Source organism: Syngnathoides biaculeatus, chromosome 20 (assembly GCF_019802595.1).
Source record: "Syngnathoides biaculeatus isolate LvHL_M chromosome 20, ASM1980259v1, whole genome shotgun sequence".
NCBI classification, from domain to species: Eukaryota; Metazoa; Chordata; class Actinopteri; order Syngnathiformes; family Syngnathidae; genus Syngnathoides; species Syngnathoides biaculeatus.
Window position 1 is genome coordinate 693,557 of NC_084659.1, and position 21,891 is coordinate 715,447.

Sequence of the window (21,891 nt, forward strand, 5' to 3'; positions counted from 1 at the left end):
TGGACCCAGACTTGAACGAGCGTTGCGGCGGAAACAACGCAGGGTACAAACCAGTAAGCGACCACATCTTGGTCGAAACTACCACGAAAGTTGAAAGTCGAAAGCAAAGACGTAGATTAAAAACTAGACCCTTTTCACGTGGTAATTCGGCTTCAACTTCCGGTCAGGGCAGGACATTGCTTTAGCTACGTGAAAGTTGACATTTTTTTAATATCCTTACAATTGTATATTATGAAACATAATAAAATCGAATTTAATTGGAATACGATAGGTTTAGCTAGTGGTTAGGGCTCCTAGTGCTGTTCAACTTTGTTCCTCGATTGGGGAGCTTGTCGCTTTAAATAGTTTGGCCGTAGAGGATCATGGGTAATACAGCTTTCATTTCTCTCTTTGCGGGAGAAGAGACGATCATTCTTCAGCAAATCGTCCTGAATTTGAGTCGAATGCGAATCCTCGACATCGGACACCCCTTATCAGTACTTTAGTGGACTAAAACATCATTCGCGCTGTCTTCGTGTCCGGTTGGAGTTGTCTCGTCCACGTTGAAACTTCTCGGTGTATTTTATCTCATCTTATCTTAGTTTATCTTGTTAACAAAGAGAGAGACGTTTGTGATCAACACTTCGCTGAGCAGAGCTCAGGATTGAGGTAAAGTCTGCTTCTTTCCGCCACAAAAATATAGATAATGAAACGTGCATCGTGGGGAAAAAATGAATAAAAAACAACCGCTTCATTCTTTCGGCGCAATTTCTCTGAAATTCTGAAATAATGTCCTTTCACAATTATATTTTGAATCGTCATGGAAGTGAGTGCGAATGCTTCTTTATTTCTATGTGCCCTGCGATTGGCTGGCGACCAGTACGGGGTGTGCCCCTTGTGTGAATACGCGGCTTTAATTTATATTCTGAATCCTTTTTTTCAAAGATTACGTGTCATATTTTAAAAAACAATTGACACACAAAAAAGCTTACTCTAACGTATTACAATTAAAATTGATGATATCATGTTTCACAATGTACAATTATCAATATGTCAAAGGACGTCAACTTTCATGTGAAATTGTTCCCAAAGCAATGTTTTCCCCTGACCGGTACGTGTGGAAGTGACGTATTGAATCGATATATACATATTTTTTACATTGGTACCAATAACAGTCATCCTCCAATATGATGAGCACCTGTCTCTCCTTTTAATGCCAGACATACGTAGAGCTACATGTATTGTATTTTTCTATATTATTTTTGTGACAGGATGACACGGCGGTGCAGCTGTTAAGAGTTGGCCTCAGTCCAGGGTTCAATCCGGGGCCCACCTGTGTGGAGTTTGGATGTTCTCCCTGTGCCTATGTGTTTTTTCTCAGGGTCGTCCGGTTTCCCCCCCTCATTCTAAAAACATGCAACATCAATTGGACACTTTACATTGCCCCTTGGTGTGATCGTGAGTGCGACTGTTGTCTGTCTCTATGTGCCCTGCAATTGGGTGGCAACCAGTTCAGTGTGCACCCTGCCTCTTGCCCGTTGATAGCAGGGATAGGCTCTAGCACTCCAGGGACCCTTGTGAGGATCAGCAGCTCTGAAAAAGGATGGAGGGATTTTTGTACCGTTGGACTGACTTCCACTGTACAACCACTTGCTGGGAATAACCTTTCCTAAAATCAATGCTTACATCTCAGCTTCCTGGATCTGGATTCAACCCTCCGCCTCGTTTGTGACAAAATGAAGTTTATTTACCATTTCTGCTAATATTCTGATGTTTCGCAACGTGAGACGCTGTCATGAATTTTCATCTCATTATGCACGCGAGAGCGGGAATTTAGGAGAACTGACAAGAAAATGGCAGCACCATGTGCTGTAGACGGAGTAAAGATATTTGTATTTAAATAAAAAAAAAAGCTGACTGATCCATCCATTTGCTTTGCCACTTATCCTCATGAGGGTCATGGGGAGTGCTGGAGGCTATCCCAGCTGTCAGCGGGAAGGAGGCGGGGTTCACCCTCAACTGGTTGCCAGCCAATTCCAGGACACATGGAGACAAACAGCCGCACTCACAATAACACCTAGGGGCAATTTAGAGTGTCCAATTAATATTGCATGTTTTTGGGATGGGGGAGGAAACCCACAAAGGCACAGGGAAAACATGCAAACTCCACCCAGGAGGGTCCGGGATTGAACCCAGGACCTCAGAACTGTGAGGCCAACGCTTTACCAGCTTATCCACCATGCCGCCAGCTGACTGATTATAGTTGTGAAATGTAGGAAATGGGAACCACAATATTGTTTTGTGGGGCCTAATTTACTGTTTAACACACAATGTCCAAATCTGAATCTTGATATAATTTAGATGTCCATTTTTCACTTGGTTTTCTCATCCCTCATAGCACAGAAAGTGTTGTGATGGTCGTGTAAAAATGTGTGCAAGAATGACTGGAAAGTACAAGGAAGAAGTTCGTGGACTTAAAAAGGAGGAGGAGGCACAATGTCAACTGCTGGACGCTGTCTTCAGTCTGCAGCCTCGGATTGTCCTACGGAGAGCAGGTTGGTTCATTTGTTGCATGCATTCTCATTTGAATTATTTTCTTACTTGCGGGCCCCGTTTGATGATACATTTTTGTAACATTATTCACATCCCACCCTACAACTTACTGGCGACCAGTTCAAGGTGGAGTCCACCATTTGCCCAAAGTCAGCTGCGATAGGCTCCAGCAGTCCTGTGACCCTTGTGAGGATAAGTGGCTTGGAAAATGGATATATGCAGTGTATATTGTATTTCCAATTTACAGTTCACTGATTGCAGACTCACATGTTTGCAGGTTTTGACCTCCCAAGTTTTGTAATTATTTTAACTATACTGTAGTTTCACAATCTTACAGGTCTAAAATTCTCTTCCAAATAAGATACCATATGATGTTTCTCATGAGGGAGCATGGAATATTTCTCGTCTGGAAGCAGAAGAAATTTGTATTACCCCACACACTGATTATGTGGGCAGGTCATTACTGACGTTGTTGTACACAGTCGCGGTCTTCTTCTTTTCCTTTCAGCTTGTCCCATGAGGAGTTCCCACAGCGTGTCATCTTTTTCCATCTAAGCCTATCTCCTGATTCTTACTTTCTAACATCAACAACCTTCATGTCTTTCCTCACAACATCCGTCAGCCTTTTCTTTGGTCTTCCTCTCGCTCTCTTCCCGAGCAGCTCCATCCTCAGGACCCTTTTACCAATATACTCACTCTCTCGCTTCTGGACATGTCCAAACCATTGAAGCCTGCTCTCTCGAACCTCGTCTCTAAAACATCCAACTTTGGTTTTCCCTCTAATGAGCTCATTTGTAATCCTTTCCAACCTGCTCACTCCAAGCGAGAACCTTAGCATCTTCATTTCTGCTACCTCCAGTTTTATAAACTTTGCCCTTCATCCTAGCGGAGACTCTTCTGTCCCATACAACACCAGACACCTTGCGCCAACTGTTCCACCCCACTTGGACCTGTTTCTACACTTCTTTACCACACTTTCCATTGCTCGGTATTGTTGACCCCAAGTATTTGAAGTCATCTACCTTTGCTATCTCTTCTCCCTGGAGCTTCACTCCTCCTCCTCCGCCCCTCACATTCATGCACATATATTCTGTTTTACTTCGGCTAATCTTCATTTATTTCTCCTTTCTAGTGTGTGACTCCATCTTTCTAATTTTTCCTCCGCCTGCTCCCTGCTTTCACTGCAGATCACAATATCATCTGCGAACATCATGGTCCAAGGGGATTCCAGTCTAACCTCATCTGCCAGGCTATCCATTTAAACCGCAAACAGGAAGGGGCTCAGCGCGGAACCCTGATGCAGTCCCGCCTCCACCTTAAATTCTTCTGACACACTAATGATACACCTCACCGCTGTTCTGCTGCCCTCATACATGTCCTGTACATAACATAACATATTTCTCCGCCACACAGACCTGTGCACAGTTCCTCTCTTGGTACTCTGTCACAGGCTTTCTCTAGGTCTACAAAGACACAATGTAGCTCCTTCTGACCTTCTCTGTACCTTTCCATGAGCATCCTTAAGGCAAATAGTGCATCTGTAGTGTATATTGTATTTCCAATTTACAGTTCACTGATTGCAGACTCACATGTTTGCAGGTTTTGACCTCCCAAGTTTTGTAATTATTTTAACTATACTGTAGTTTCACAATCTTACAGGTCTAAAATTCTCTTCCAAATAAGATACCATATGATGTTTCTCATGAGGGAGCATGGAATATTTCTCGTCTGGAAGCAGAAGAAATTTGTATTACCCCACACACTGATTATGTGGGCAGGTCATTACTGACGTTGTTGTACACAGTCGCGGTCTTCTTCTTTTCCTTTCAGCTTGTCCCATGAGGAGTTCCCACAGCGTGTCATCTTTTTCCATCTAAGCCTATCTCCTGATTCTTACTTTCTAACATCAACAACCTTCATGTCTTTCCTCACAACATCCGTCAGCCTTTTCTTTGGTCTTCCTCTCGCTCTCTTCCCGAGCAGCTCCATCCTCAGGACCCTTTTACCAATATACTCACTCTCTCGCTTCTGGACATGTCCAAACCATTGAAGCCTGCTCTCTCGAACCTCGTCTCTAAAACATCCAACTTTGGTTTTCCCTCTAATGAGCTCATTTGTAATCCTTTCCAACCTGCTCACTCCGTGCGAAAACCTCAACATCTTCATTTCTGCTACCTCCAGTTCTGCTTCCCGTTGTTTCTTCAGTGCCACCGTCTCAAATCCATACATCATGGGCAGCCTCACCACTGTTTTATAAACTTCATCCTAGCAGAGACTCTTCTGTCACATAACACGCCAGACACCTTCCGCCAACTGTTCCACCCCACTTGGAGCTCTTCACTTCCATACCACATTCACCATTGCTCTGATTTTTTTTCTTTTCCGAGTGGGAAAGGTCAAAAGTGCAGGATGAGATGGTGTGTAATTTTAAAATTCCACCTTCATCCTGGATGAAAGCACAGACAATAAAATGGACAAAAAGTTAATTATGTATTTTAAATTTTCTTCTTTCGGCCTGTCCCGTTACGGGTCGCCACAGCTTGTCATCTTTTTCCATCTAAGCCTATCTCGTGCATCCTCCTCTCTAACACCCTCTCTCCTCATGTCCACCCTCACAACATCTATCAACGTTTTCCTTAGTCTTCCTCTAGCTCTTTTGCCTGGCAGCTCCATCCTCAGCACCTTTCTACCAGTATACTCACTCTCTCACCTCTGAACATGTCCAAACCATCAAAGTCTGCTCTCTCGAATCTTGTCTCTAAAACATCCAACTTTGGCTGTCCCTCTAATGAGCTCATTTCTAATCCTATCCAACCTGGTCACTCCGAGCGAGAACCTCAACATCTTCATTTCTGCTACCTCCAGTTCTGCTTCCTGTTGTTTCTTCAGAGCCACAGTCTCTTATCCGTACATCATGGCTGGCCTCACCACTGTTTTATAAACTTTGCCCTTCATCCTAGCAGAGACTCTTCTGTCACATAGAACACCAGACACCTTCCGCCAACTGTTCCACCCTGCTTGGACCCGTTTCTTCACTTCCTTCCAACACTCTCCATTGTTGACCCCAATTGACCCCTCCGTAGAAATTGCGTGGGCCGCGTCGCTGACCAATAAGAGGCCAGAGATGTGCCTAAACCACGCCCCATTTTGTCGTCCGCCATAACCTCAGACAAAGTTGCATGGTTCAGTTGAGCTTTTGTTTGCGTTTTATCACGTTTTAGGGATCCTTAACAATCGATATGGTTAAGAGGTGTAGTCACGGCCTTTGTAATAGTGACGACAGGTATCCTGATAGGCTGGATTGGTGGAGTTCAATTTGTACCCTTTCCAAAACCGAAGACCGAGGACGAAAAATGTCTTCGATGGATCAAACTTTGTGGAAGACCGCATGATCAACCGAATCCATCTAAAATCAACCGGAACAGATATGTTTGCACGAAGGTAAGCGCTATTTTTGATTTTCAATACATGTCTCATATAAATGAATTAGCAGTTCTTCGCTTGCATAATATAGCTACGTATGAATGATTGACACACTTGATCTGTGTTGAGCGATACTTTGCGAGGACCTGACTGCACAAACGTGTCTCTTTATAGAAGAACAATATTTACATTTGACTTTTCACATCATTTACAGATATTTATGTGAGCTAAGCTAAACCGGACTAGCGAGTCCTAAAACCCTTCGACATGCACCGAGACACCAAGACTGAAGGAAGGATGTTTGAGGACACTAAAGTAGTGATTGTCGTACTCGGTCGGGACTTACGTGGGTTCGGCACTAATTCAAGAATAATTATTGAGGGGAGCGCGTGACGTTACACAAAGAAAACAAGAGAAACAACTCGTAAATCAAGCCTCGCCTTCTTTTTTTCCTTCATACGGCGGTTCACAAACGGCTATACAGATACACATACAGATTCTGCACACAAGTGTGTTAGGTAACACGAAAATAGGAAACTGTCAATGACGAATTCGTCTTTGGGTTATAATATATTATGTTATGTGGCTTCTCGGTCTTCCTCTGACTCCGGAAAGATCTCGCGCTAATATCAATGGTTTCTCCGTCGATATGCATGGACATACCATTGAAATACCCCTCGCTGAAATACTTGAAGCCCTGCTGTCTGATCTTCAACGATATTTCACTGTTAGCTAAGAATGCGAGTGAGAAATCAGCTGGTAAATCGGAGAGTTTCGCTCTAGTCTTTTCTTCCTGCTCCGCCATTTTTGCTAATTGTTTGTCTGAGGTTAGCACACGTGGGGTGACATAACTTCAGGAGGCCTGGTTAAGTGCACTATAAGGAGGGGTCAATTATTTGAAGTCGTCCACCGTCGCTATCTCTTCTCCCTAGAGCATCACTCCTCCCCCTCCACCCCTCTCATTCATGCACATATATTCTGTTTTACTTCAGCTAATCTTCATTCATCTTCTTTCCATGGCACGCCTCCTTTTTTTCTAATTGTTTCTTCCTGTTTTCACTGCATATCACAATATCATCTGTGAACATCATTGTCCAAGGGGATTCCAGTCTTGCCTCCTCTGTCAGCTTATCCACAGCAAACAGGAAGGGACTCAGAGATTAACTCTGATGCACTCCCACCTCCACCTTAAATTTTTCTCTCACACCAACTGCACACCTCACCACTGTTCTCGGCCTTGGTAAGATTAATCAAAAAGTCATGAAAGTCCTCTGGATTTTCCCGGAAATCCGGATTTTCAAATTTTCATGAAAATTCCTCCGGAAAATTGAGGAAAACTTGCCTAAAATTAATCCGGATATTAGTTGACAACATTGAACGAACATGCGTTTGAGTTTGTTTTGCTTTCACGAGCGTAGCCACGTTGAGGCACTAACACTAGGAACAGTAATGCCCCTCGCATTCTCTCAAGTCATCCCTTATTTTGTGTAGTCTTGACATTAATTTATGTGTTTATTTCATAAACATTGTTAACTAAATAAGACTGCTCCACAACAACTGGTATTCACCCGGAAACGCAAGATAACCGCAAGCGCATTTACGTCGAAAGTCATCAACATCATGAGCCATGTCAAAGGAAATTCAGTTACACCAGGGGTGCTCATTGCGTTGATCGCAAGGCAGTGTGACGGCGTTAAAAAAACAAAAAAGACGTTAGACTATCATCCACCTCGTCTCTTCATTAAGGTGTGGCCAATACGTCGAGCGCATGCACATAAAGGCGTGTTCTAGCAAACCGGCCTCCTATTTACGGCAGTCCTGTGATGCACCCCCCCCCCACACACACACACAACAACACATCACGATTGCCGAGAGGAATCTTTTTTTCAATGTATCGCAAGCTTGTTGCCACTAACGCCGATTATGTTGAAGTAAACATTCAGCATTTTCAAAACATTGCAGGTATAGACCGTTCGTGTTTATTTTTTGACAGGCTAGTGCATTTAACTTTTCTTCAGATAAAGTTGGTCAGATGAAGAATTTTCATTGATGAAAAATTTTAAATACCATTTTATATCATGTTCTACTAATATCAGTTGAAATTGGAAATGATCATTTCTGAGTTTGAAATTTTAGTTTTCTATTTGAGTAATGTATTTGTTTATTTTATTTTCAATTTAGTTATTTTATATTAATCCACTAAGTTATTTTAAAGCTATCCCTAATCACACCCGCAACTTTATCTGCTAGCATGACTGACCACACCTGTACATTTTTCAAATATGAGTGACTTTGTGTTACAAGTTTGAGATTTAAACGTTAATAGTAATTACTCCAGATCAACTTCTTTAACATGTTTTGCTGTACAGTGTAGAAATTCTAGGATATATTTTTGTGTATGTTCTATATACTGTAATATGTATAATATGTGGGAAAAGGACAATTTTAGATGTCTTTTTACTGAATAGTTCACTTAATTAATTTGTCTTGAGATAAGATGGCCTATTTTAAGCATATTTTAATGAAAAATGTGATTTTTGTGCTAGTCAGTGATAGTGGGATGGGGGGCAAAAAAATCTGGGTTTGGCCCTTGGGGTGCCCAATTTTTTGGGGGGGTCAGGACTTAGAAATTTTACTTTCAATTTTTGTCTTTACTGATATTGCCAGAATGCACCACAGCCATCGATTTTTTTTTTTTTTATAATTCCCGGGGGTGGCAGTCCCCGGACCCCCCTAGCAGGACTTCACACCTTCTGTGGTCCCATTTGTATTTTCAGGAATTTTCACGAAAGTCCACTTTCATCTCTAATCAAACCGAGAAAAGCAAACAAAACTGCAGTTGCATGGTAATACATCACAGTACTGTTTAGTCCTTTTAAGTTCAAGGAGTTGAAAAAAAAACCCCTATCTTTAATCTGCTTGTCTGTGTTTCGTTGTACCTGTAACACTTTCCAGAAGGGCAGCAGGTTAAACAGGCGGTGACCAGGATTGGAAGAGTCCTTAACGATGTTCGTAGCTCTCATGTAATTGTGGGTGTTGCCAATGTCTCCTAGGGAGGGCAGAGAGCATCCAGTCTTCTTCTGGGTGCTTTTGATCACTCTTTGCAGAGCTTTCCTATCTGCTGCTGGACATCCAGTATACCACACTGTGATGCAGTATGTGAAGATGTTCTGTACGGTGGTTCTGTCGAAAGCCTGCAGCAGTATAGCTTCCAGATTGTTTTTCCAGAGTGCTGTCAGGAAGTAGAGTAGCTGTTGGGCCTTTTTTACCACCGCCGTGGTATTTACAGTCCAGGTGAGTTTGTCTGTGATGTAGACTCCCAGAAAACTGAAGGAGTGGACCCCCTCTACACACTCCCTATTAACAAACAGCGGGACCGTGTCCATGCCGCACTTCCGAAAGTCCAGGATGATTTCCTACGTCATTGCTGTGTTCAGTGTGAGGTTGTTTGGAGAACATCACTTTGACAGATTTACAATCTCATCTCTGTAGGAAGACTATATATAAAGAAAAGGAATCCTTCTATAAATTGTTTTATTTGTGTTTTTGCAAAACAAGGAAAATGTCAACAAACAAAAAAACACATTGCTAACTAAACCAAGCCAACTTTGAACTATAATTTTGAAAGGTCACTTCCAACTTTGTTCCTTTTTTTAACCCACAATGTTATTCCTGTCTGTTTTCCTTTGTGTAAAACTGAATTATTGCTTGCAGAATATCTTTAGCAATGCATGTTAAAAGCTAAATGATGCTCCCAAAAAGTTTTAAGGTTAATGTTATGTTGCCTCCTATATTTAAAATACAGAATTAGCTTTTTGTGCCCTGTATTGTGTCTGTGCTTTCATCCTTGATCAGGCTGCCCCAAGGTGGAATTTTAACATTTCACACCATCTCATCCTGCACTTTGTACTTCGGCTTCAGACCAGACCTTTCTCACTCAAAAAAGAGAAAATCTCGTACAGTTTTACCACTTTTTTTTTATTATTCACATACTCCGACACTCATGGCATCCTAAAGCAACAGCATTTTTTTTTTTTTTTTAACTTTTGCCATTATTGAGAGTAAACATAAGCAGCATGTCTAGCTTGTCTTTCCTCTTCGTTGCCCAGACTGTGTTGCTCACTAAAGCACCGGTGGTGGGCGCTGTCATTATAAACCACATTGATGGGCTGCATCAGTATTGTAAAATTTGTAATTATGAGTTCAGCCTTTTAAGAGAGGAGGGTGGCGGTGCAAGGTAAACTACAAAAGAGTGTGGCGATGTTGTTAGAGAATGTTATGTGTGCTGCTGAAATGTTAGCCGGGTGGTTTTAAAAAAAGAGGACACTAATGTATTCTGGAATGAAACCCATCCATCTTCTTAGCCGCTTATCCTTACAATGGTCGCGGGAGTGCTGGAGCCTATCCTAGCTGTCAACGGGCAGGCGGCTGTGTACACCCTGACCTGGTTGCCAGCCAATCGCAGGGCACATAGATACAAACACCCACGCTCACAATCACACCTAGGAGCAATTTAGAGTCTGGAGTTGATGTTTTACGTTTTGGGATATAAGAGGAAACGAGTGTGCATGTGCGGAGAAAACCCATGCCATGAGACCATGATGGGTTTCATGTGTGCTTTCACTGTTAACAATGGTCTACAGTCCCTTAGCGAATCAGGATACAGAATGCAATGGCCATTGATGGAAAAAAAAAGTCTGCTACACTGTAGACAATTGCACATGAACACACACACACAAAATCTGTGTAACAGCAAGGCCGCATAAATTGAACCAGGTTGTCACGAGGGAACACTGTAACAGATGTCATCATTGAACAAGTTGACAAAGGCTGCAGACTTTTGAAAACTTCTACAAATCGAGAACCAAAACACGTTGCTTTATCTACTTATTGTATCTCCCGTGGAGGAGCAGTCTTCTACCTTAAAGTGCCACTGTCATGAAATGGATGATTTTTAGTATACAGCTTTTTGTAACTCCCACCATGAAAATCCTCTCGAGGGATTTATTTTCGAGAAGAAGCAGGAAGTGACGTAAAGGACAGACCCGCCCTCAAGTGGACTCGTTTGTTTCCATTAGTTTTACCTCCGGGAAGGTAGCTCAATGGTCCTTCGTGTTAGCCAAAATGCCGGCTCGTTGCATTGCTGGACATTGCTTGAACACTCGGGAGGATGGATTTACCCTTCATAAGTTTGCAAGAGACCCGGTTCGTTGTGAAAAATGGATCGTACGGGTGCAGGGGACGAGAGCTTTGTGGGTTCCAAATAACAGTTAGGTGTGTTTACAGCTACTAAAAAAAATAATAGTTTTGGGGGGACCACATAATTGGTCTTTCATAACGTAACAAAAGATCCGCGTAGGAAATGTGTCTTTGCGCGTCGGTCGGCTCTGAAGAACGCAGCACCAATGGCTCACTCAGCCGCGTGTGACGACAACGCAGAAAGCGCACCGGCTCGACGTTGTTCATCGTGTACTGCGGCGGCTATGAAGATCCCCCTAAAGCAGCATGGCTCGGCTCCATTATAAGCCACCACGGCGCCGAAAATGACCCACACCGGCTGAGGCGCAGTGGTTGCGGCGAAGGGTGCGCGTTGGACTTGCAGACGTTGGAGGCTATGAAGAACACAGCCAAAAAAGCCTCACTCACCTGCGCGTGGCGACAACGCAGTAAAGCGCCCCGGCTTGACAGTGTTGTTCATCGCATACTGCGGCGGCAATGAAGAACCCCCTAAAGCACCACGGCTCGGCTCCGTGATAAGCCGCCTTGGCACCGAAAATGAGCCACACCGGCTGGCTGCGATGAGCCGTGATGGCTCATTTCCGCCGCGGAAGTGGATCGGACGGGGAGGAGTTTTGCCGTGATCGCATATCATCTGAATATGGCTGGAAACAATAGTGTAATATTGCCCCGGTAACTTCACTCAGTTTTGTGGTGTTCTTTGTGAGCTTCTGTGTTGAAGGGGCATGTTTGTCTCCCATAGTAGGGTGCACCGTGTGTTTTCGTTGGCGAATGTCCGGGTGACGTCACGGACAGAGGATGCAGCCAATATGGTGACAACTTGGATGTCGTGCAATGACACTTCTGCAACTTTGCGCATGGATGAAGCGCTCTCCGCTCACATTTATTTTTTCGTATAGACATTGAAGTGAATAATGCTATATGTCTTTTTCTTTACAATATCTATTTTAGAATGTTTATAGGGAGGACACTTGACCTTTAATTACCACGGGCCAGCCAGTTAGGGTTAGGTTTGTTCTCAAACAAAATCGAAGCTTTCGTGTCTGTTTATGAGAATGAGCTCGCCCTGAAGAAAACAAAGGGCGCCAATAATGACCCACAGCTGTTTTTATTCACCTGCAACAAGGTGCTTCAGCAGAAAAAGACAATACACCAGAGCTGCACCAGGATAAAAAGGAATGGCCAGTCAGTGTTAACAATTTCTTTTGTGTCCAACCTAATACATTGGTCATTAAAATAACGTGTAATTTCTAAAAACCACAATATTTTTCCATTTAGAGGAAAACGCTTATACCCGGTCATGGATAAAGCGGAACAAAATGGATAGAAGTACGTTTATATATTTATTTCTCAAATATTTTAGCCTTAAATAAGTTATGATCTTTGGTTTTATTCTACAACACAGGAGTGTATTTTTTTTAAATGAGAAATGTGAGAAAATGTTAATGCCTGTCTCAGAAAAGTTTATAGTCTGTGGTTAGGGGTTTAACAGCCTTAAAACATAAAAGAAATGAAAAAAATCCACTGTAAATAAAAAACAAAATTCCTACAAATGAATAAAAAAATAGATAATGGATAATAGATAATAAAGCAGCCAAAATGAGTTTCCTTCGCAGGGTGTCCGGGCTCTCCCTTCGAGATAGGGTGAGAAGTATGGTCATCCGGGAGGGGCACAGTGTCGAGCCGATGCTCCTCCGCATTGAGAGGAGCCAGATGAGGTGGCTGAGGCATCTGATTCGGATGCCTCCTGGACGCCTCCCTGGTGAGGTGTTCCGGACATGTCCACCAAAAAGAGACCCCGAGGATGACCCAGGACACACTGGAGAGACTATGTCTTTCGGCTGCCTTGGGAACGCCTTGGGATCCCTCCGGAAGAGCTGGAATAATTGGCTGGGGAAAGGGAAGTCTGGGTATCCCTGCTGAAGCTACTTCCCCCGTGATCCGACCCGGAAAAGCAGTAGATAATGGATAGATGGATAGATAATGAATGAAAAATCATACAGAGAGTCCTTGGGTTAAAATGTCCTCGACCTACAACATTTTGATTTCACGATGCCAGTGTCTCGTCCGCTATTTTGTCCCCAGCATCAAGATGATTCTGCTTTGCTGATGCATATTTTCTTTCTGTGTTTGTGCACCGGGAGTATCATTGCCTTTCACACCTTTTTACACATTATGGCCCAAAAGAAAAAAACGTGTTCTTTATTTTAAACAATGCTGATCCAGCCGAAACAAGCAAATACCATAGAAACTTAATAGAAGCTTAACATCATAAAAAGATCGGAGAAAGGAGTAACACAGAGGAACATCAGTTAAGACTTGGGCTGCAGCTGGATGACCGTGGCGATCATTATTGAGTACAAAGCCCATATTTTAGCTCATGTGAAGGGCTTCACGAAGGGTGATCACGAAGCAGCTTTTTTCGTGAAGACAAAAAAAACCCAGCAACATTCTTCGATTGTTGCCGAGATTGAAAGATTGTTTACAAAATGGATCAAGAATCAGAATGAACGTAGCCTTACATAAGCCTTACTCAAGGCCATTACACCTAGCGGCACAACCAAGTGCGGAAGTGTCTCGCTGGTGTTCTCGAGAACCACCGGATGAACACCCTCCCACCCCTGTCAGCCAACTGGCAACCAAGGCTGTTTGTTCGCGAAGGGGAGAGTCAAACTGGCCACACCAACTAGCTACCAGACAGCGGACAGCTGGGCAGTGCACGAGACTGGAAGCTGTAGGCAAACCTGGACAAGAAGCTCTACTTTCAATCTGAGATTGCAACTACAGTGAAGAAAATAAGTATTTGAACACCCTGCTATATTGCAAGTTGCCCACTTAGAAATCATGGAGGGGTCTGAAATTTTCTTCGTAGGTGCATGTCCACTGTGAGAAAAGATAATATAAAAAAAATACAGAAATCACGATGATTTTTTTAGCGATTTATTTGTGTGATACAGCTGCAAATAAGTATTTGAACACCCGTCTATCAGCTAGAATTCTGACTCTCAAAGACCCGTTAGTCCGCCTTTAAAAGTCCACCTCATGTTTTATCCTGAATCAGATGTACCTGTATGCGGTCGTTAGCGGCAAAGGTGTTCAAATACTTATTCATCCATCAGGCCGAATGTGCGAAATAATTTCACCATTTATCAGTTGAAATTGCATCCATTTCAGCATCCCAGCACTTTTTGCACAACGCTCATTGCAATGGACAAATTTTCTTTAATTTACATTTTGAAACTTCTGTCAACGCTAGAGGACTGGATCTTTTTGTACAATTGTCAAAAAAATTATTTAAGCGGCATAACCACATTACTGGCTAACTTTTATTGGTCAGAGGCTATTTTTCTTTTTTTTGCTCATTGTCTCAAAGTACACTTGTCAATTGACTGTTGTTGTATTTGAGTGGCTCCAGCTACCAGAGACAAATTCCTTGCATATTCTGGACATTTTAAACTGATTCAAGTTGTGTACAAGAGAACACGACATCATTTGGTGGGAGAGTAAGAAAGGAAGTTATTTGTTGTATGTTTTGAGTTCTTTGATTTTGAAGTTCGTATGGCCGGATGGGTTTTTATTTCAATGACAGCACAGGAAATTGTTTTCTTGGGTTATGGTGAAGACTAGAAGACCTAAAACACATACACAAGGAAAATTGTTCGAGATAAAGGAAAGAAAGAACTGTTATTAAATAACTAAAGTGTTGGGTGAGATAGGCGATAAGTAGGGAGAGAAGCTCTCACAGTGATCATTAGAATGGCAGATATTCAAGGCCATTTGACCATCAGTGTTCTGGACCTTAATTTCAACCAAGCTGTTAGAACACCCTAATAAATTTTGGATTTTTCATAGTATTAAAATGATCATAATTTTGGGATACTGCTGTGGCAATACGAGTGTGCAACAGTATATGGTAGCAGTGTCAAGTATCAATCATACCAACTTGAACAAAGCAATGAAACTTAAACAAGATTTTTTTTCTTCCCCCTTAAAACAGGTCAAATTGGAGGTAGGGCAATTCCGCCAGACAGTGACTTTTGAACATTTGAGTTAATACTGCCACTTGAGTAAATCGCTTTTCCCACCCCAGCTATGCAGTGAATATGGTCTCCACTTCTGCCACTGATGTTACAAATTCATCAGACTGCTCAATTTTGCCAATGAAAAGGGGGCAGGTTTTCAAGTGCTATTAATGATTGACAAAACTGATTGATGGTGTTGAAAATGATTGACAATTCTAATGTCTTGAGCAAAAAACAAAACAATTTGTAGACGAATTATGGACCATGTAAACTCCTTCCCCATTTGAGTTATGGATTTTTTTTACTGGTGGCTACAACCCAGCCCATTTGTCCTCCCTCACTACAGAAGTTATTTTTATCAGTGGCTATCTGTCGCAATTGTGAGTTACTTAGTAATAATAACAGCTCATTTCTACTACTATTGTGCAGTTACATTTGCAGTTAAATATTGCAAACAAATCACATTTGAGGGCTTTGTGTTGTCATTTGTCTTGCAGAAATCAGTGAAAATCTTCATCCAGAGTGGCAGCAGTCAGTGTCCTGTCACATCAGAGAGGAAGAAGAAGGTGAAGAGGTTCACCGTATCAAAGAGGAGGAGGAAGAGGTCATACACATGAAAGAGGAAGAGCAGGAGGAAATCATTCAGGTTCCATCCACTGGTGTCCATTTGAAGAGTGAAGATGGTCAAAGTGAGGAGAGTCAAGGGGCGGACCCTCCAAGGAACTGCTCAAGTGATAGAGAGTGCCACAGGCGAGGATTACAAACAGACGGTCATGATGATGATGATGAACAGTTAGAAAGCGATATGGCATGTCACACTGCCAACAAATGCTGGAAATGTTCTCAGTGTAGGAAAGCTTTTGCTTCTAAGGGCAATTTAAAACAACACGTGAAAAGACACACAGGAGGAATGCCTTTTACATGCTCAATTTGTGGTAAAAGATTCACTCAGAAGGGACACCTAAAAAGACACACAAGAACACACACTGGTGAGAAACCTTTTCCCTGCGCAGTTTGTGGTCAACGATTTTCACAGAAGGGACACTTAAAAATGCACACAAGAACACACACTGGTGAGAAACCTTTTCCCTGCACAGTTTGTGGTCAACAATTTTCACACAAGGGACACTTAAAAATCCACACAAGAAAACACACTGGTGAGAAACCTTTTTCCTGCTTAGTTTGTGGTCAAAGATTCACTCAGAAGGGTTATTTAAAAATACACACAAGAACACACACTGGTGAGAAACCTTTTCCGTGCGCTGTTTGTGGTCAAAGATTCTCTCAGAAGGGACACTTAAAAATGCACACAAGATCACACACTGGTGAGAAACCTTTTTCCTGCTCAGTTTGTGGTAAAAGATTCTCTGACAAGAGAAACTTGAAAATACACACAAAAACGCACACTGGTGAGAAGCCTTTTTCCTGCGCAGTTTGTGGTCAAAGATTTACAAAGAAGGGAAGCCTAGCACTACACGCAAGAACACACACTGGTGAGAAGCCTTTTTCCTGCTCAGTTTGTGGTCAAAGATTCACTCAGAACGGAAACTTAAACAGACACACAAGAACACACACTGGTGAGAAACCTTTTTCCTGCTTAGTTTGTGGTAAAAAATTCACATGGAAGGAAGATTTAAAAATACATACAAGAACACACACTGGTGAGAAACCTTTTCCCTGCGCAGTTTGTGGTCGACGATTTTCACAGAAGGGACAGTTAAAAATGCACACAAGAACACACACTGGCGAGAAACCTTTTTCCTGCGCAGTTTGTGGTCAAAGATTCTCTGAGAATGTAACCTTAAAAAGACACACAAGAACCCACACTGGTGAGAAGCCTTTTTCCTGCTCAGTTTGTTGTCAAAGATTCTCTTCTAATTATCAGGCTCAGACACACAAGTGTGCCGATAGGAAAAGCCATTATCAAGAAGCTTTTAATGTAAATGTGTAAAATGAAAGTAATTATTACTACTATTAGCACTATTAGTAACTACTATTATTGACTGACAACATTCTTGTATTCCGTGTACCAACTTTATCGTGTCTTTCTTAGACCCATCACAAAGGTCCTTTGTCCCCAAACGGTGGCTGATCTGATTTGAGCTGATCTGATCAGTAAAAGCTAAAAATATTGGGCTAATAATTCAAAATATATATCCATCAAATTTCTTAGCTGCTTATCCTCATAAGGGTCACGGGAGTGCTGGAGCCTATCACAGATATCTTTGGGCAGGAGGCAGGGTACACCTGAAACTGGTTGGCACCCAATTGACCCCTCTGAACAGGGCACTTAACCACGCCTCCTGAAGTGACGTCACGCCACGTGCGCTCACGTAAGACAAACAGTAAAAATGGCAAATACAATATCATTCTGAACTGAGACAGACTCTATGCTTCTGATTTCATTCAAATCAACGATATATTATAGATTCTAAATACAATACATTCTTAACTGAGAGAGACGCCATGCTTCTGATTTCATTCAATCATTCACACGTAGCAATGTTATGCCAGCGGAGAACGTCTCATTCATTTATACGAGACGTGTATTAAAAATCAAATTTAGGGCATATCTTCGTGCAAACACAGTCCGGTTAAGCTTCTGGCCGCGAGCCAGCAAGAAATCAATACGTTTGTACAGTCCGATCATCGCTAAATATCGATCAACAAAGAATAAGTGTGGCAATCGTTCGCACGTAGCAATGTTATGCTAGCGCAGAACGTCTCATTCATTTATACGAGACGTGGATTAAAAATCAAATTTAGGGCATATCTTCGTGCAAACACCGTCTGGTTAACCTGGCTGCGAGCCAGCAAGAAATCAATACGTTTGTGCAGTCCGATCATCGCAAAATATCGCTCAACAAAGAATAAGTGTGTCAATCGTTCACACGCAGCAGTGTTATGCTAGCAAAGAACTTCGAATTCATTTATACGAGACATGTATTGAAAATCAAATATAGGGCATACCTTCGTGCAAACATGTGTTCCGGTTGATATTCGATGGATTTAGTTGATGATGCGGTCTTCCACAAAGTTTGATCCACCGAAGGCATTTTTCGTACTGGGTCTTCGGTTTTGGAAAGGGTAGGAATCGAACTCCACCAACTAGCCTTTCAGGATACCTGTCGTCACTATTACAAAGTCTGTGACTACACCTCTTAACCATATTTTTTGTTAAATAACCCAAATATGCAATAAAACGCTAACTAAACCTATACTGGACCATTCAATGTTGTCAGAGAAAATGGCGGGAGCAAAAACGGGCTTTGGTCTATTCAGATCTCTGGCCTCTGATTGGTCAGTGACGTGGATTGCGCAATATCCACGGAGGGGTCAATTGCAGGGCACATGAAGACAAACAACAGTCTCACTCACAATCACACCTTAGGGCAATTAGCGGTCAGAAATCAATGTATCATTTTGGTGCGTGGGACGAAACCCACGTAGGTGCAGTGGGTCTAACTGCGTTGTGTATTTTTTTGGGGGGGGGATGATGGATGGATGAGAAGACACACGTTGGCAGGTCTCAACTTGATATAATACTCTGTATTATAAAGGAGACACATTTACAGATGTTCACAGATTTCTCTTCACAATTTCTTTCAAAACTGATACACTCAGGGATCTCACAAACAAGAGGAAATATCACAAAAACAACGTGATTTACATCATAACAGATGAAAAGAATAGAAAAGAACTTGCATAAACTCACATTCCTGTTGTCATGGGCATGGTCTAGTCACTGCCTGGGCGGCGCTTCCTGTGAGGGCGTGGCCAGGCCACTGCTCTGGGAGTTGCCACCTCAGACCGGTGTCACAGCTGTGTCACATTTGGGACACTAATTAACTAAGTACTTAAGTTGTAAATCTGCCATCATTTGCCAGTCAGTTGCGCATGCTTCACTGCAGTCTGTGATACTCCGCGACTGTCCGTGAGTTCGTGTTGAGCAATCCTTTGTCACAGCGAGTCTGTGCCATTTTAGTTTGATCACATCTTGTTATGCTTCTTGGTTTGCCTCATAGTCATCGGACTTTGTTTCCCGTTTTTTGGATCTTGACTAGTCTCGTGTTTTTTTTTTTTTTTTGCCTTGTTTTGGAGTGCCTTTTGGTATTGACCTGTTTTGGAATAAAACTATGAACATTATGCCTTTGCCTGGAAGTCCTGCATTTGGCTCCGACAGAACGAACTGGCCAGAACAGGACCCAGCAAGGAAGACGCGGCGTCACCAACCACGCCATCGAGCACGCCATTGCTTGCCTGCCTCCCAGCGCTCCCAGCCTGAGGAGAAAGCCTCTCCTATCCAGGTGGGTTCCGTCTCATTGTCCTTGGTTACCGTACCACCCGTGTGCCCTGGTTATATTCCTCCAACCTTTCTGGGGGATCAGTTTGGTCATCTATCTGGGTCCTCCGCACAGCAGCCAGAGGGGACACCCGAGTTAGGTGCACCCTTGTACCTCATGCTGGTCTCTGACCAGTGGAGATTACAATTACAATGGACCATTGTACGTCCATGTTGCAGCGGTAACAGACTGACTGCCGAGCCACACCCAAGCTTGGTGATCAACCCACTGTCGAGCCATGCTAACGTCGCGATGGTGACCAACCTGATGCCGAGCCACGTCCAAGCCTCAGTAGCGAGCGACCCGCTGTGAAGCCATAGCCACGTCGTGGTGGCAACCGACCGCTGCTGAGCCACGCTCATGCCTTGGTAGCAACCAAGCTGCTGCTGAGCCACACCCAAGTCTCGGTAGAAATCAAGCCAGGCCCATGCCTCGGCGGCGATCGACCTGCTGCCGATCCACATCCACTCTTCGACGGCAAATGATCCTCAGTCGCCTGACGACCACACTTCAGCAGTGACCGATCCTCGGCTGCCCAATGTGCACGCCTTGACGACAACCGATCCTCGGTTGTCCGATGAACCCGTTCACACCTGGACGGCAACCGATCCTCGGCTGCCTGACGACAACACTTCGGCAGCGACCGATTCTCAGCCACTTTGGCCACCCCTCGATGGCGACCAATCCTCGGCCGTCCGGTGACCCAGTTCACTCCTTGACGGCGACCAATCCTCAAGCGCCTGACGACCACACTTTAGCAGCGACTGATCCTCGGCCACCCGATGCCCACACCTCGATGGGGACCAATCCTTGACCGCCTGATGACCCTGTTCACTCCTCGACTGCGACTCATCCTTGGCCGCCTGACTACCACATTTCAGCAGTGACTGATCCTCGGCCGCCCGATGTCCAACGCTTCAGCGGCGATCGATCCTTGACCACCCGATTTCCACGGCTCGGCGGCGACCGATCCTCAGCTGCCCAATGACCACGACCGCGCCCCGGCAGAGACATGTCCTGGCGTCGAACCTTCCACGGCCACCCGTTTCAGCGGCGATGACACTACGGCTGCCTCACGTTCCTGTTCCGGTGATGACCTATCCTTTGCCGCCTCACGTTCCTGTTCTGGCAGAGACCTTTCCTTTACTATCTCACATTCCTGTCTCTGCAGTGATCGGTTCCCAGCCGCCTGATGACCACGCCTCAATGGCGACCAAGCCTCGGCCGCTTGAAGACCACATCTCGGTAGTGACCGATTTCCACCCACCCATGACTACGCCTCGGCGGTGACAGATTCCCGGCTGCCCGATGACCACGCCTCAGCAGCGACCGATCCCCGGACGCCTCACGACCACGTCTCAACGGCAAACGATTCCCGGCCGTCTGATGACCACGCCTCAATGGTGACCAATCCTCTCCCACCTGATGACCACGTCTTAATTGCAAACGATTCCCAGCCGCCTTCCGTTCCTTTTTCGGCAGCAACCATTTACGGGCCGCCTGAGAACCATGTCTCTCTGGTGGCCGAGGATCGGGTAGTAATGACATGACGTCTTGCCGACAACAAATGATCAAAATGTTGTCGGTGTTGGAAAACATTTACTTGTAAGAGCAAATTACTCATTTCCTGAGCATAATAAAGTCCTTGAAATCCTTCTTGAAGATGTCTGGCTAACAAAGAAATATCTCAACACTTTTACTGTCATTGGCTTGAATAATGATCAATATTTTATATTAATATAATTTCAACCTGTTTACTTACCTTCTGGTGATGAAAAGTGTCACCTGTCACTGCCATATTTTGTTGGGGTGATGGAATACTGATAATTACTGTATGTTGTGAAAGTTAATACGCAGAATTATTTTTATCCTGTCCCACAGTCATTGCAAACAGATGTGCAGCCTTGGCCTGAAGATATCCTTGGAAGAGAACTCAGATTGAAAATCCCAACTGAGTCCCACCAGCAAGGAGGTCGATGGTCAGTAAGGCCAACCAACCCTTGGACAACCTTGGTCACACCTGGAAGAGTTTTTCCAAATGGTTGATGCCCGAAGACCTTTCAAATGTGCTGCACTTAGTCAATTGTTTCCCCCTTTGTTACTTTTACTTTTTTACTTTGTCATTTCGATACTCTTGAGAGGTTTACATTGGGAAACAACCTACGATTGTTCTGAAAAAAATCGACAGAGACCTTCTTAAAGGAAAAATTTTAATACTGTGATTGCACTCTCACAAAAGAAAGCAAGGCAGACATTAACTATAAATATCTATCTTCTTCTTTTCCTTTCGGCTTGTCCCGTTAGGGGTCGCCACAGCGTGTCATCTTTTGCCA

At 43.6% G+C, this 21,891-nt stretch overlaps 1 protein-coding gene across 12 annotated transcripts; it reads left to right on the forward strand.

The window, feature by feature from the left end:
- The first annotated feature begins 156 nt into the window (after positions 1-156).
- Positions 157-21,663, forward strand: LOC133493814 (gastrula zinc finger protein XlCGF57.1-like). 12 transcript variants are annotated; one of them, XM_061807685.1, is made up of 6 exons: positions 157-648; positions 2,378-2,534; positions 15,713-16,204; positions 19,378-19,522; positions 19,738-20,647; positions 20,730-21,203. In XM_061807685.1, the coding sequence occupies exons 2-5, from the start codon at positions 2,408-2,410 to the stop codon at positions 19,868-19,870; spliced, it is 897 nt and encodes a 298-aa protein (XP_061663669.1). In that variant the 5' UTR covers positions 157-648; positions 2,378-2,407; the 3' UTR covers positions 19,871-20,647; positions 20,730-21,203. The 12 variants fall into 12 exon arrangements, with proteins under 12 accessions (XP_061663669.1, XP_061663668.1, XP_061663671.1 ...); XM_061807687.1 differs by having other exon boundaries at positions 159-648; positions 19,634-20,647; XM_061807684.1 differs by having other exon boundaries at positions 158-648; positions 19,378-20,647.
- The last annotated feature ends 228 nt before the right edge of the window (positions 21,664-21,891 follow it).